Source organism: Suillus fuscotomentosus, assembly GCF_016647785.1.
Source record: "Suillus fuscotomentosus strain FC203 chromosome Unknown F5891scaffold_2, whole genome shotgun sequence".
Taxonomy (NCBI): domain Eukaryota; kingdom Fungi; phylum Basidiomycota; class Agaricomycetes; order Boletales; family Suillaceae; genus Suillus; species Suillus fuscotomentosus.
Window position 1 is genome coordinate 506,237 of NW_024539514.1, and position 13,619 is coordinate 519,855.

Genomic DNA, 13,619 nt, shown 5'->3' on the forward strand with positions numbered 1-13,619 from the left:
CCGCGTTTGCTATCCGAGTTTGGAGCGACGAATGTGGTGTCGAAGTCAGACACCACATTCCTCGCTCCCTAAACATGCTTTCAATTTCTTCACGAATCTCGTTTTGAGTTTGGAGGCAGAGCTAACATCACAGTTCTAGTTAGATATGACTACATTCCTCGTCTATCTAGACCAAAATGGCGGGGGAACTTGGAACGGTGTCTGATTACTATATCGGGTAAATGTGGCTGCCTATGAATTTCGAAGGTTGGTTCGATACTAAGATGCCATTTGATAAATAAACCTTGACGCGCTAAACCAGACTACCAGGATACTTCGATGCGCCTAGAACAACAGTGCGAATAATTATATCTACCTCCTCGGGGAGACTACCCTGGGATGCTCTTTGGTCAATAAGATAAAACCTTTCGTGCTTCAAGGCATTCGGTCAACCTCGAACTCTGGATACATTGAAGCAAAACATGAGACTCCCGGTGCGTCAGGAGACGAACTGCCTGAAGAAACGCTGCGAAGGCTAACGAGTTCAAATTGACACAACAAATAAGACTTGCTTCGCTCTAAGCTAGTTAGTTCACATAGTGCGAGGTAACAAGATACCGACGCCCATCGCCATGCACACCATACCTAGCATTACAAAATACACCAGATTCCCTCCAAGATACTGTTTCTCAATGCTAATTGAGAACGCGGAGTTGGCTGCAGCCGGTCCAACAGCGCGCATGATAGAAACGATCACTTGTGCGAACCCGTTTGTCGCACCTACGGACGCTCGGTTAGGGGAAGCCGCAGTGATATACATAAACGAGATGCCTTCCGTAACACATCAGAAATATCAGTGAGAGAACGACGACGACAAACCATATGCAAAACTCGTGCAGCCCATCAAAGCAACCTGTAGGGTCACCAAATACCATATACTCTGAACAATGCCACTAGATCTCGCCAGCGTATTCAAGGTCGGGAGGAGAGCAACCATAGGCAGGGCACACGTTACAGCGAACAGCCAAAGTTTTTTCGCACCCATGATATCATAAAGTCTAGCAAAGGCCAATGGCTGCATTGCGCCATTTAATATTCCCTGGAGCGCCAAGATAGTCCCAATGGTTGGAGTATCAAGCCCTAGACCACCCAGCGATATGGGAGTAGCATAGAACACGGGTTGTACAGTGCGAAATGCGATATCAATGAGGGCAATCCCGGCGTAGCTTCCGGTTGCAATGAGCACGCGACGAACGAAAAGAGCTCGAATGGGGACAGGCTTGTCGCTGATCGTAGATGATACTGGCAGGGGTTCTAGAGTCGGTGAAGGGGAAATCTTGCGCTTTTTCCAAGGTAGCAATTGGTTTATGTTTATTCGAGGAGTTGTGGTCTGCGACTGATATGAAGATTCATCTTGTCATACGATGAGATAACATACCTCCTTCAAGTAAAGAAAAGCGATAATCCATGTCAACGCTGATACTGTGGCAGGGACTGCGCATGGCAAGAAATATGGATATTTCTTTAGAAATGCAGAATCCCCGAAGATATTAGGGAACCTATCCGCAGGCCGCGCAAGTTCTCCGCCGATGAGTGGCCTGTGGTTGTTTCAGTATATCTAGAAAACGAAAACTTGGCGGGACACACCCGAGTGTGCTACCGCTGGACCAGGCAAGAGGGAGGAATGCCCATGCGCGGGCCACATTAGTCGAATCTGTTATTTCAGCCGTCATGCTCTTCATAACACCAATGTTTCCATTGAGTGCGCCGTTCAGGCAACGACTGTTACAACAAGATGTGAACTCTGACTCGAAAAGGAGACAACACAGAAACAGAACAGACCTTATCACCAAGCTCCAGAATGTCTTGGACAAACCGAAGCAAAACATCGAGAGAGAGAGTCCAAACAGTCCAATTAGCAGGACAGGTTTGCGACCAATATAGTCAGAGAGACGACTCCAGTGGAAAATGGTGAGCGCTTCTGTCGCAAAGAATAGCGAGTGCTAGATCAAAACGCCGAGATTACCACAATGAAAACGCTCTCTACTGATCCGCTCACCAACAACCCAACATAAAACGAAACGAGCGCTTCATCTCCGTGGGTGATTCCAATGTCACGAATAAGCTACATCAATCAAGTTGTAACTTTATTTATTTAAATCTTCAATGATAAACGCTGACCTGTGGCGCAAAAGGTGAGATAACTTGCGATGTCATTGGCTCTGCAATCTGCAACACCAGGAGCATTGAAAACTGGCGCCATGGTAGAGGTGTCTGTGGTTTCTTCACCGGTGTACTATTTCCCTCCGATTGGAGCAAAGGCGTTTCCTCGTCCGGCTGTTGAGACGTAGGATCAGGAGACATGAAATGATAATTGCAGAAGTATGGGAGACGATGGGATGATTGAATCAGGGAGCAATTTTATTGTGGACGGCGCCGCGGCGCGGGTTGGGTGATTTAACCATGATGATGATCTAAGGGTGAATACTATGATCACCGGGCTGTCAAGGATGTGGTCCGCGCTTGAACCGTTACGCCAAAAGTGATTAGACTCGGAGAACAAACAGACGCAAATAATGTGCGCTTTGGAGTCGTCACATAATTAACTAACCCATACCAGCCCTCAATCGATCGCGGCCTCTCAGCGAAGGCATGGGGACACCGGAGTACAGGCGCATTACTTTCGAGCGTTTTCTCACCTTCAAAGCCCTTGCAAAGGAACATTGGCAGACATTCATTATCTGACTGTCATTGTGCGTGTCTCTAAAAATACTTCCATCCAAGAGTCCTCCAGCTTTCCGTGATTCTACTGTAATAATTAGTTTCTTGATCTGACTGGGTATACTAGTACTTGCAAGGATGCTCTTGCAGCAACAATCGTTCATGACAATTCCAACTTGAGGCCATTCTCGCAACGCTAGATGACTGTGACCATGGTTATAGGCTTATAGCTGGTACAGGAAGACCCTCCGTCACATCATTCCTATTCTACTTTGTCCAACGTCTGCGCACTATGAGCATGACAATTTCACCACTTGAACATCTGCAGAACACGCAGGTGTGTTAGGTACTCGGTGTAGTAGCCTAGTAGGGATTGATATAGGCGATTCCATGGGGTGATTGTCATCAGTTTCGGCCAGCGTCAAGGGGTCTACATCACATTCAGACCATCCTTGAGACATCCTGGATTCTGGAGTGCTTCTGAGTCGAGGAGAGCTTTGCAACCACTGCACTAACGCAGTGAAAGAAGTTGATGTGACAGCAACGATAGCAGACTTATCTAAGCAGTGTCTAAGGGTTTTCCGTCATGTGATGACTCCAAAGCGACTGTATCCAAATCTCCAAACCCACATTTAATACCAGTCCGTCTATCGATCGACGGTTCTCCTCATAGAAACTGGTTACGAAAAGTGATACTGAAAGCTCGTGTTTCAGTACCGCGGACAGTATTTATATAGATTACCATATCTGCCATGTAGGATGCACTTCGTCGAGGCAGGACCGAGCGTATTTGGGAGATAGCGCCTAGTACCTCAGTCTGCTTGATATCCGTTACAAGCTTCGGAATCACTCCCTCCCCGAATCTCAATAAAATTGTCGTTTTGTCTGCATAAAATGTTCAAGTTTCCGCAAACCCAGGTTGTGAAAGTAAATTATCAGGCTTCAAATCGTATGGTCTCAGCTGATATCCACGTGTGCCGCGTCAATCACCTCCGGCTCCTCTCCCTCAATATCAGCAATATCAATAAAACTCTGCTCAATCGCGCGTGCATACGGGCCCATTTTCCACATGTCCCCTATCTTGATGTTAGCATGGTCGAATGCAAATGCAACGACGGGGTCGCCAGCCTGACGCTCAGATACAGAAGGTGGCATCTTGGGGTAGCGGGCCGAGAAGTGTGTAAGGAGGATGTTTTGTGCGTTCATGCTGTTTACAAGTTGAATAAAGGTCTGTAATTGTATTGCATGGAAACGCACCTCTTGCCTATGTCGATCGCCTGCCCAAAGGTGCTGTGCATCTTGGCGCGTGCCATTTCAACTTGATCGTTGGCCATGGTAGCCTCATGGATCAGCAGAGTGGCTCCAGCACCTGCCTGCACGAGCTTTTGGGTTGGCACTGTATCACCTGAGAACCTGAGGATGCGCTGTAAATAACACAACAGAAGAGTAAAAAGCGACGCCGTACACAACAGACCACCCATCCAGATGCTTGACAATTAACCCATGACACCTCGCGCGATGTTCCACATCGACGGTATTTATTTTCTGCAATCCAAGCGTCTTGCACAACGCTCCTGCTGCAAGCCTTGATCTTTACGATAAGAAAAGAACAATACGCGTCAATGTATGAGAAGGCTAAGGGCTCAAACTGGCACTCACCCCTTTTGATCTTGATCACCGTAATTCCACCCACCCCGTCCCTTGTTGCGCCAATGAATCTCATCACTCAGGATAGGTACCACACGGGCCCGAGCATCCTCCGAAAACCCAAGCTCCTCAAGCGCATTGTAATCCCGAAGATAGAGGAATACCATGCGATTGCTGATGAGGTAGAGTGGTTCTTCCGGGGGCGGGTCAAGCTTCTCCACACATGAACACCAGGAGATCATCAGGGTATGAGCGGGGATACGCACCTGCTGTCTCATTGCCAAGATCTTTGCGAGACCAATGTGGTGGTCACCGTGAATGTGACTTATGAAGATACACTTCAGGGCCCTCAAAACGTCCCACACAGCAGCTCCATAGTTCCGAGAGAGTTGTCCCCATGTACCCTCTCCTGCATCCAGGAGAATATACCCTGCTCCCGGGATACACAGGAGTGTACCAGAAACTACACAAATAATCCAGTTGGGTTTCTGGGGTGAAAACGGAAAAGGACAAACCATTTCGGTACTTGCTAGGTATAGCACTGCCTGTTCCGAGCGTGACCACTGTGACGTCCTTACCTATAACATCAGGTACTGCAGCCTCGTCGACGCGAGCTCGTGCCTCGGAAAATTGCGTTCTGGCAGCGTCAGAGAGTGATGAGAGCTCGCCAGACAATACGGCGGGGTGAAAGAGATCATTCGCTTCTGCCTGGGGATCTCGTAGTGGTGGCCGTGGCGGACGAATGTCGATGACAGTGTGCGCACGCATACAGTCGGTATTGGACGGAAGATTCGCGGCTACCACATCTTAAAGTTACATGACATGGATTAGGAATTGGACTAACGCACTGTCTATAGTTTTCTTAGCCTCTAGAGAATATTTGGGCACAGGGAAGATGTCGCTATCCAGGTGGTTGAGCCTCAGCTGGTTGAACGCCGCGCTAGTAAATGTGATCGGATCTGATACATGATCTCTAGACGCAACGATATGCTGCTCTCAATCGCGTCAGAACAGCGCAGTGCACGTCCAGAACAAGAGGTACTCACGTGTACATCGTCATCGAACCTTTTCATGAACGCCTTATACCGCTCATGCTCAAATACATCATTGCCACAAAGATGAAAGACAACTCTCAGTGAGTGATCTTTCTTTTCCGGCCCCTCGCCCCAGTATTTTGAGAACGCGCCACTCTCAAAACCCTTTACAAGAGATGGTATATGCGCAGTGCTGGGCGTGTCCAGTATCAAGACGACCTATAATTCGATCAGCCAACTGTGTCCCAAATCGAGAGCGAATGGTTAGAAAACGCAGAAAATGAACGCACCCCAGGATTCTCACTAGCACCTACAACATCACTCGGTCCAACACTTCTCTCCACTCCATCTTTGCCAACTACAGTGACCGTCTCCCCCCTTGCAACTCGTGCACGTAACGGCCCAGCACTTAGGCCCAGCGCCTCAGCGCGCTTGACATCAAACTTTCCCCGAACCCGCGGACCAACCACTGCATATGCGAGCGTTGTACGTAGATTGCATGCAGGTAATGAAGGTAATGGGCGGTTGAAGCCTGACGGTTGGGAGACATGTTCGACTTTCGCGGACGAAATGACGGGTTTGGCGGCAGACCCAGGAAACATTGCGCGCACAATGTGACGAAGCCATTCCTGTGCCATGTCGCCGACGAGCGTGGTAGGGTCGAAGTCAGGGTGAGATATGACTTCCTGTAGCGGTGGTACAGCAGGGGAAGACGAACGCTTCCTCTTTCCCGATCTCCTGTTAACGGCACTAGTTTCAGAGTGTGGCATTATGACCGATTCCGAGGATTCCATTGAATGGATCTCAGTAGGAACTGGTAATGCGAACACAGAAATATTATCGTCCTTGTAGATGGGTATATCGTCAGGTAATTCATCCGGGAGACGGGAAGTAGGTATTTCGATCGGATTCACGGACATGTTTTCCCTATGCTAATAGGGTTAAGATGAACTATTGAAGATCAGAAAATAAGTACCTGAATGTGTATTTACGCATAACTGCCATGAAGTGCAACAGCCCGGCTGGCCCGGCAATATTGAGGCTGGTAAGACCCGAGTCCGCAAAAGTCATCAATAAACCTGTCGAAAACACGATCAACAGTTGACACGCTTGCACATGATCAGGATCAAACTCACCTGGAAGGCCGCTCGCTCGCTGGGTGCCTACAGAAGTCAAGAACACGCCTCTAGTCTTCTTCCAGTTCCTCCTGCTCTGGAGAAACGCACGGGTAGTATTCTCACCAACATTAAAGATGTACTTGGCAGAGTCAAAGGCGATGACAACAGTAGGCTCTGTATCTGAGGATACAGCACTGAGGACTGACGCATTCCAGGACATGGGCACTGACAATGACGAAGATCGTGAAAAGAATCGTGCTGAAGAGTAGTGAAGAGAATGAGCGATGCGGGATAGTATATACAGGTTACGACGACATTGCCAGATAGCCAGACTGAATGAAACCTAGAAGATGTAATTAGACTAGGTTTTCTAATAAGTAGATGACTCGGAGATCACGGTTCTTCTCTAAGCAGAAAATAACGTTTGAATGCTTACGCAATGGGCACTTAGCGTTCAAGACAAGTCTTAGACAACTCAGTCCACCATTGAAATCTTGAAATCTTGGTCAATTGTAAGTATGATACAAAATATTGAGAACTGATTGTGCAGAGAACTAGTTCACTTGGGCTATCAATCACTTGGAAGGTGGCGTGATGATAAACGCTCTCCCAGAACAGATGTGAGATTCTTGAAAGGATTCATGCGGCCACACCACGTCTAGTGTCCTGATGTCCATCAAGTAGCTAATAGAAGCCATATCTTTAACCTCTGCAATGATATCATGATCCGACGTGATCCTCTTGAATTCTCCATCGCGCTGACGAGCCAGTAAAAATGCACTGAAAGGTTGTCCAAGGCGGACAATCAAACACAAGCATCAGCAAACTATTGATTTCGTCACAGATGTCACAGACCACACAAGGTTCCACAAGGTGCCACAAGGCATCACAGATCTCACAAACTTCACAAACATATAATAAAACATCACATCACCAATGCTACTAATGTCTATAGATAATATGAACCAACATAAATATGTGAATTTTAGCAAGTATCCCTATCTTTTTCTAATCATAATCTGACTAAGCTTGTATACCTTGTACACCTTGTACAATTTGTACAAGCTGTACAAGCTGTATAAAGACTTACTGAAATTACTAGTTTGCTAACCTTATTCTAGTCTCTACTATCCTTAATCTACTATATATTGATGTAGTATAGTTGTGATATGTGCTATTTGACTTGATTGAACTTCTTATAAATACTAAAATTGTGATATCTCTGGATCATGTGGACCCATCAGGGAATTGACTCAAAAATAACATAGCTTTGTAAAGCTTTATCTAACATAAATTTTGTATAATATCTATCATAATTGCACTCAGCCTGACAAAGCTTTAGATAGGCAGGTTCCGCTGGGAAAAATCACCAAAGGCACAATTATGATACATATTGCCAATATCTGCCAATATCTGCCATCTTCTGCCATTCTTGACAAAGCTTTAGATAGGCAGGTTACACTGAGGAAAATCACCAAAGACACAATTATGACACATATTGCAAACATATGTGATTCTTGACAAAGTCTTATAATGCCAGACTACTTCACACAAAATTGCCAACAAATTCTCAAAGTCTCAAACTTGATACTCATTTTATCACTTTATGAATCAAATCAAATTTTAATTGGAACTGGGGCATACATGTGTAGTACTAATACAGGAGAGAAGAGAGACATAGTAGAATAGAAAGTAGAGAGATAGAGACATGTCAATTACCTGCCTCAAGGGAGAAGGGAGGGACCATAAGAAAAGACCAGGAAGGAGGAGGCCAGGGAGGAGGACCAGGGAGGAGAAGACCAAGGAGGAGGGCCAGGGAGGAGAGGCCAGGGAGAGCCAGGGAGGAGGGCCAATGAGGAGGACCAGGGAGAAGGACCAGGGAGGAGGAAGGACCAGGGAGGAGGACCAGGGAGGAGGACCAGGGAGGAGGAAGAACCAGGAAGGAGGACCAAAAATAAGGGCCAGGGAGGAGAGGACCAGGGAGGAGGGCCAAGGAGAAGGACCAGGGAGGAGAACCAAGGAGATGTTAGATGTTGAACTGGAAGACAATCTCAGCGTGTGGTAGAAGAACCGCTACTATTCATAATACCTGGAAGACAATCTATGGACAGAATACAATGAGAGAAAGTCGGCGTGCAAACATTAAGATATGTACCTCAGCGTGTGGTAGAAGAACCGCTGAGGTACGAAGGACGAAAACGAAGAGGTTTATAAAGTACTGTATAGAGTCCGGAATATCAATGACAAAAGAGGAAGATGACAAACGTAAAAGGAAATACAACGAGAGTGATGACGATGTTGAATATCAACACACCCCCTCAACGAGGCAATGCTCGAGAGAGGGGTGACTCAACAATGTACTAACGCGAGACCGGAACGATGGTGGGTGAAGGCAGGTCGTGGGAGGAGTTTCGTGAAGATATCTGCAGTATTTTTGTGCGTGGACAGCCAAATAGGTGCGAAAGTCTTCTCTTCAACGTGTCGTCGAATGAAGTGATATTGCAGATCGATATGTTTCGTCCTGGTATGATTGGCTGCTTCCTTCGACAAGGCGATGGCGCCGGCGTTGTCTGCGAACAGCTGCAGTGGCAGTGACAGAGGGATGCTAAGGCATCCAAAGAAAGACTGGAGCCATAGTCCGTCTTGGATGGTGGAGGTGAGTGCCATATACTCGGCTTCGGTGGACGACAGCGCTTGCGTGGTTTGTTTCTTCGCAGAGTGTGAAACGGGGCCTCCGTTGTAGAACCAAACGTACCCGGAGATTGACACACGGTCCTCAGGACTGGACGCCCAGTCTGAATCTGAAAAGCCGTGCAGGGATGCGTTGATCCCTGCACCCCCATAATGGACTCGGAGGGTTGATGTGCCCGCAAGATAGCGCAGAATGTGCTTCGCTGCCACATAGTGCTTTGGCTCGGCGGAGACGTTATGTTGAGCCAGGCGCATGATGGTAAGCGCGATGTCGGGCCGAGTGTACATGGCCAAGTAGAGGAGTTCACCGACCAGTTTGCGATACTCTGTCTGCAAATCGTCGACGTGAGGGAAGACATCAGTTGGACGACCAAAGGGGAAGCTAGGGTCCATAGGAAGGGATACTGGGTTGCAGTTGGACATGCCGTGTTTGGCCAGTAGGTACGTTATGTACTCTTCCTGATGCATCCAGAGTTCACGTGTTCTGCGGTTGCGGACAAACTGAATCCCAAGGTACTTCATTACAGGCCCGAGATCGGTGATGCCGAAGCGTTCCGCTATCTGTCCCTTTGTGCGGTTGAGAAACGCCCGATTATTTGATCCCACAAGTCCGTCATCGACGTGCCACGCTATAATGCAGATCACTCTCACCCCCTCGCCGTTGATGTGATCAAAGATGAAAACGGTGTAATCGGCCTCGCAGCGCAAAAATCTGAGTCGACCGAGCACATCACGAAGCAGCTCATACCAGTCGAATGCCGCCTGCTTGAGTCCATAAAGGGATGATAGCAGATGCGCCACCAGTGGGAGACCGTTGACATCCACATGTTCGAAGCCTGGGGGTTGACGCATATACACGTCTTCCTGGAGTTTCCCCCACAGGAAGGCTCGGCGTGCGTCGAAGCAATCGAGCTCCCAGTCATTGGCAGCAGCATGCGCGGATAGGACGCGAATAGAGGTAGACTTCACTACAGGTGCGAATGTTCGTCCGAAGTCGACACCCGGAATTTGAGAGAACCCCTGGGCCACCAGGTGTGCCTTGAATACAGGGCCACCCTTGAGATCTTCCTTGAACTCCAGTACCCAGCGGCACCCAATTGCGCGACGACCTGCAGGCAGTGATATCAGTTCGTACACGTTCATTTCTGACATCAGGTTCATTTCTTTATGCATGGCAGCACACCAGTGGTCGCTATCAGGCTTGCGCATAGCCTCGTTGTAAGTTGCTGGAGGGATGCGGAGGTCATACCCAGGAGTCAATGGGTTTCGACGTGAGTCGCTATGGACTGATAAACAGGACACTTCCACTATGATGAGGTTGGCGAGTGCCTGGGAGAAGCCGATCTCGTCGTCTTCAGGGACGATTGCATCAGGGTCTGGAGCTGTTGGGACTGGGAGCTCAGGCATGGGAGTCGGCGTTGTGACGATGGGAGCCGGCGGCACGAGAGCATCATTGGAAGGTGGAGGGACACCCGTGATCCGTGCGGTGCGAACCTCTCTTTGCCTTGTAAGCTGTGCCTTCGCTGCTGCGATACGGTCCTTGAGTTCCTGACCTTTCTCCATAGGGACAGGAATTCTGCCCGAGCGCCGTATCACCTCAAGGTGAGGAGGCTGGGTTCTCGTGAGAGGTTGAGGCGCAGCAGGTGGAGGAGCAGGGTGAGGCGCAGCATGTGAGGAAGCAGGCGGATCCTCCTCGTCATTGTTGCTGTCAGAGTGCAAACAATTAATGGTGCTCTCATCAAAGATTACATCCCTTGAATTAAAGAATGCGCCGGTGTGCGTGTCACGACATCTCCAAGCCTTTACCCCAGGTGGATAACCCATGAACTGAGCTTCACGGGACCGTGGTCCAAGCTTTTGCTGCTGTTCTGTGGGGATGCGTGCAAAGCAACACGCCCCGAAAACGCGTAAATGAGCGAGGTTAGGCTGATTACCGTGGAGCATCTCGTAGGGAGTTTTGCCTGGAGGAAGCGCGTGAGATTCTGTCCGATTGAAGAGATAGCAGGCAGTGAGCGCAGCTTCACCCCAAAGAGATCTTGGCAGGCGTGCAAAGTCCAGCATGGCGTACATGCGACCTTCGATTGTGCGCATCACGCTGTAGAAACTACAACACAATGAGGAACAAGGATGCTCCTAACTGTATCTATAAAATGTTGTGAGGTCGCGCGTTACCTAGTCTGCTATTCTTGAGGAGACAAGTGTGTTCGACCCTAGGGGAAGCGAGTGCTGCGAAGATCTAGAGGTACGCGCTTCAGTGAAGCGTGAGAAAGCGCAAGTGCGCGCAAGGTACGAAGGCGCGGGAACACGCGCGCGTATTAGCGCGAAGCGCGGGAAAGCGCGCGCGCGTAAGCGGAAATAAAAGAGACTAAGCTTAAGTGATGATATAAAGCAATATAAGAAAAGATAGATGCAAAGTGTAGACCAATAGACTTCTACTATGTACTGCTAAGTAAATAGTGGGTGATAACTAGTAAGTTCAAGGGAAAAGTAAGGTAAGTAATAGTATGTACTGCTGGCGCTTATATAGTGCGCCTAAGCACGGTCAAGCGGAGCCGAAGCGCTACCGAGTAGGTATGTAAATATATATATGAGTGAGAATGCATGATAAAAATAAAGGTGGAACTATGCTAATAAAGGAAATGGAAATATACGCACTAGGGAGCTTGGTGGACAGTGGATGGATGCTTCTGGATGGCTGGCGCCATAGGGCGCGCAAGCGCGGGAACGCGCGCGCGCGTATACATCGCGAAGCGCAGGAATGGTGCGCGCATGGCGCGCGTTGCGCGGGAAAGCTGCGCCTCATATAGAGATAGCTGCGGGTAGCGCACAGAGTAATGCTATGAGTTCGTGCTGTGTACTCCTTGGTGAAAACTACCATATCACGCCATGAGAGGCATGATTCTCTACAACGCGCTCCGCCTTCCCATTTTGTTGATGAGCATAAGGTGCGGAGCGTTGACATGTGATTCCAGCATGTTCGAGGTCTGCTGTGAAGGCGTCACTCATAAACTCACCCCCATTGTCTGAGCGGAAGGTTTTGACACGAGAGCCAGACAAATTCTCCCAGCGTGCACGTACCATGCGCCATGCAGTTAACACCTGATCCTTCGTCGCCAGCAACTGCAAGTCGAGCGCGTGAGTGCTGTCATCGAGAAAGATGATGAAATAATGTTTTCCGTGAGGCGTGACCGGCTGAATCGGTCCGCAGACGTCCGAGTGAACAAGGTCAAGGAAGTTGGATGCGCGTCCAGTTTCGGACGTGTGGAAAGGCTGGTGGGGATGTTTAGCGACGATGCAAGATTCACAGTGGGAGAGAGGTTTAGTAGATTCTACAACGACTCCTTGGCGGTGCGCTCCAGGCGAATGACGGCATTTCTGCCTATATGGCCTATCCGCGCATGCCATAAGTCCAACATGAGGGGAACGTGCGCAAACGCTGATATCTCCGGTTCATGGATGAGAGCTGTCGAAGGTGAAGTGAAAGGGATGAAGTCAAGATCTACGGTGTAAAGTTTACCCGTGGCAGGGATTGCACCGAGATGATTCCCCTTATGAGCGAGTTCACACGTCATGTTGGATCTGAAATTGACATCCCACCCTTTAGCGTTCATGCAACTCACGGAGAGCAAATTAAGCATGGCGTTCGGAGCATGCAAGCAATTCGACAGCCAGAGCCGGAGACGACGTTTCCCGATGGTAAGCCATCCCACACATGTCCCACGTCCTGTTGTCTCCAGGATGCCGTGATTTGCCATGTGCACTGGCACAGACTCAGCAGTGGAATACGTATGGAAGAAACTGCGATCCTTTACCAGGGTCACTGTAGTGCCCGAGTCTAGGATCGTGGCGAAAGGCAGAGAAATGGCACAAGAGGCGTCATCGGTGAGTGCTGTAATGGATGCGAAGGAGACGTCGTCGTAGAGACTGGTAAGAGCGGCAGGGATAACGGCTGTGGCCACTGCTGGGACTGGCGGGGCGAGTACAGGAGGAGTCGAGATGGCAGCAGCAGCTGTTTCCTTCGTATGCTCCTTCTTCTTAGCCCGCATCCATGGCGCCTGACCTTCCATCCCACCTCCTTTACCATAGCAATGATCGTGGTCATGGTCACCTTTGTTGCACCCAGGAGTGGTGCAAAATACTCCGTCAGGGTTGTGCCTATGCTTGCGCAAACCAGTGATGGGGTTGATGCCGGATGTATTAACGTTAGGTGCCGTGGCTGCATTAGCATACTCGGAGCCAGGACGTGCAGAGTGGATAGCGCGAGTGTGAACGTGCCGTGCGGCCTCTGCTGTGATCTGCGAGACGCAACTCTCAACAGTAAAGGTGGGAGGATTAGTCACTGTGGCAGTCATTATCTCATTGTGCATCCGCTGCTCCAACATAGCCTTGAATTGCTGCCACATGGCAGTCTGTGGTAAACCTATGAGCA

At 49.0% G+C, this 13,619-nt stretch overlaps 2 protein-coding genes across 2 annotated transcripts; both read right to left on the reverse strand.

Moving 5' to 3' along the window:
• Nucleotides 1–228: 228 nt before the first annotated feature.
• Nucleotides 229–2,480, reverse strand: F5891DRAFT_207748 (major facilitator superfamily domain-containing protein). The gene is made up of 7 exons (XM_041370902.1): nt 2,161–2,480; nt 2,039–2,104; nt 1,822–1,982; nt 1,627–1,761; nt 1,418–1,577; nt 859–1,369; nt 229–810 (listed from the first exon to the last, which is right to left on the reverse strand). The coding sequence occupies exons 1-7, from the start codon at nt 2,341–2,343 to the stop codon at nt 572–574; spliced, it is 1,455 nt and encodes a 484-aa protein (XP_041233227.1). The 5' UTR covers nt 2,344–2,480; the 3' UTR covers nt 229–571.
• An 879-nt stretch (nt 2,481–3,359) lies between these two features.
• On the reverse strand, nt 3,360–6,898 carry F5891DRAFT_1135271 (uncharacterized protein). Its single transcript, XM_041364791.1, has 11 exons — nt 6,518–6,898; nt 6,358–6,460; nt 5,672–6,308; nt 5,394–5,600; nt 5,196–5,337; nt 4,863–5,144; nt 4,614–4,810; nt 4,360–4,559; nt 4,166–4,291; nt 3,958–4,113; nt 3,360–3,907 (listed from the first exon to the last, which is right to left on the reverse strand). Exons 1-11 carry the CDS (start codon nt 6,717–6,719, stop codon nt 3,658–3,660), a joined length of 2,502 nt encoding a protein of 833 aa, XP_041233228.1. The 5' UTR covers nt 6,720–6,898; the 3' UTR covers nt 3,360–3,657.
• Between the last annotated feature and the right edge of the window lie 6,721 nt (nt 6,899–13,619).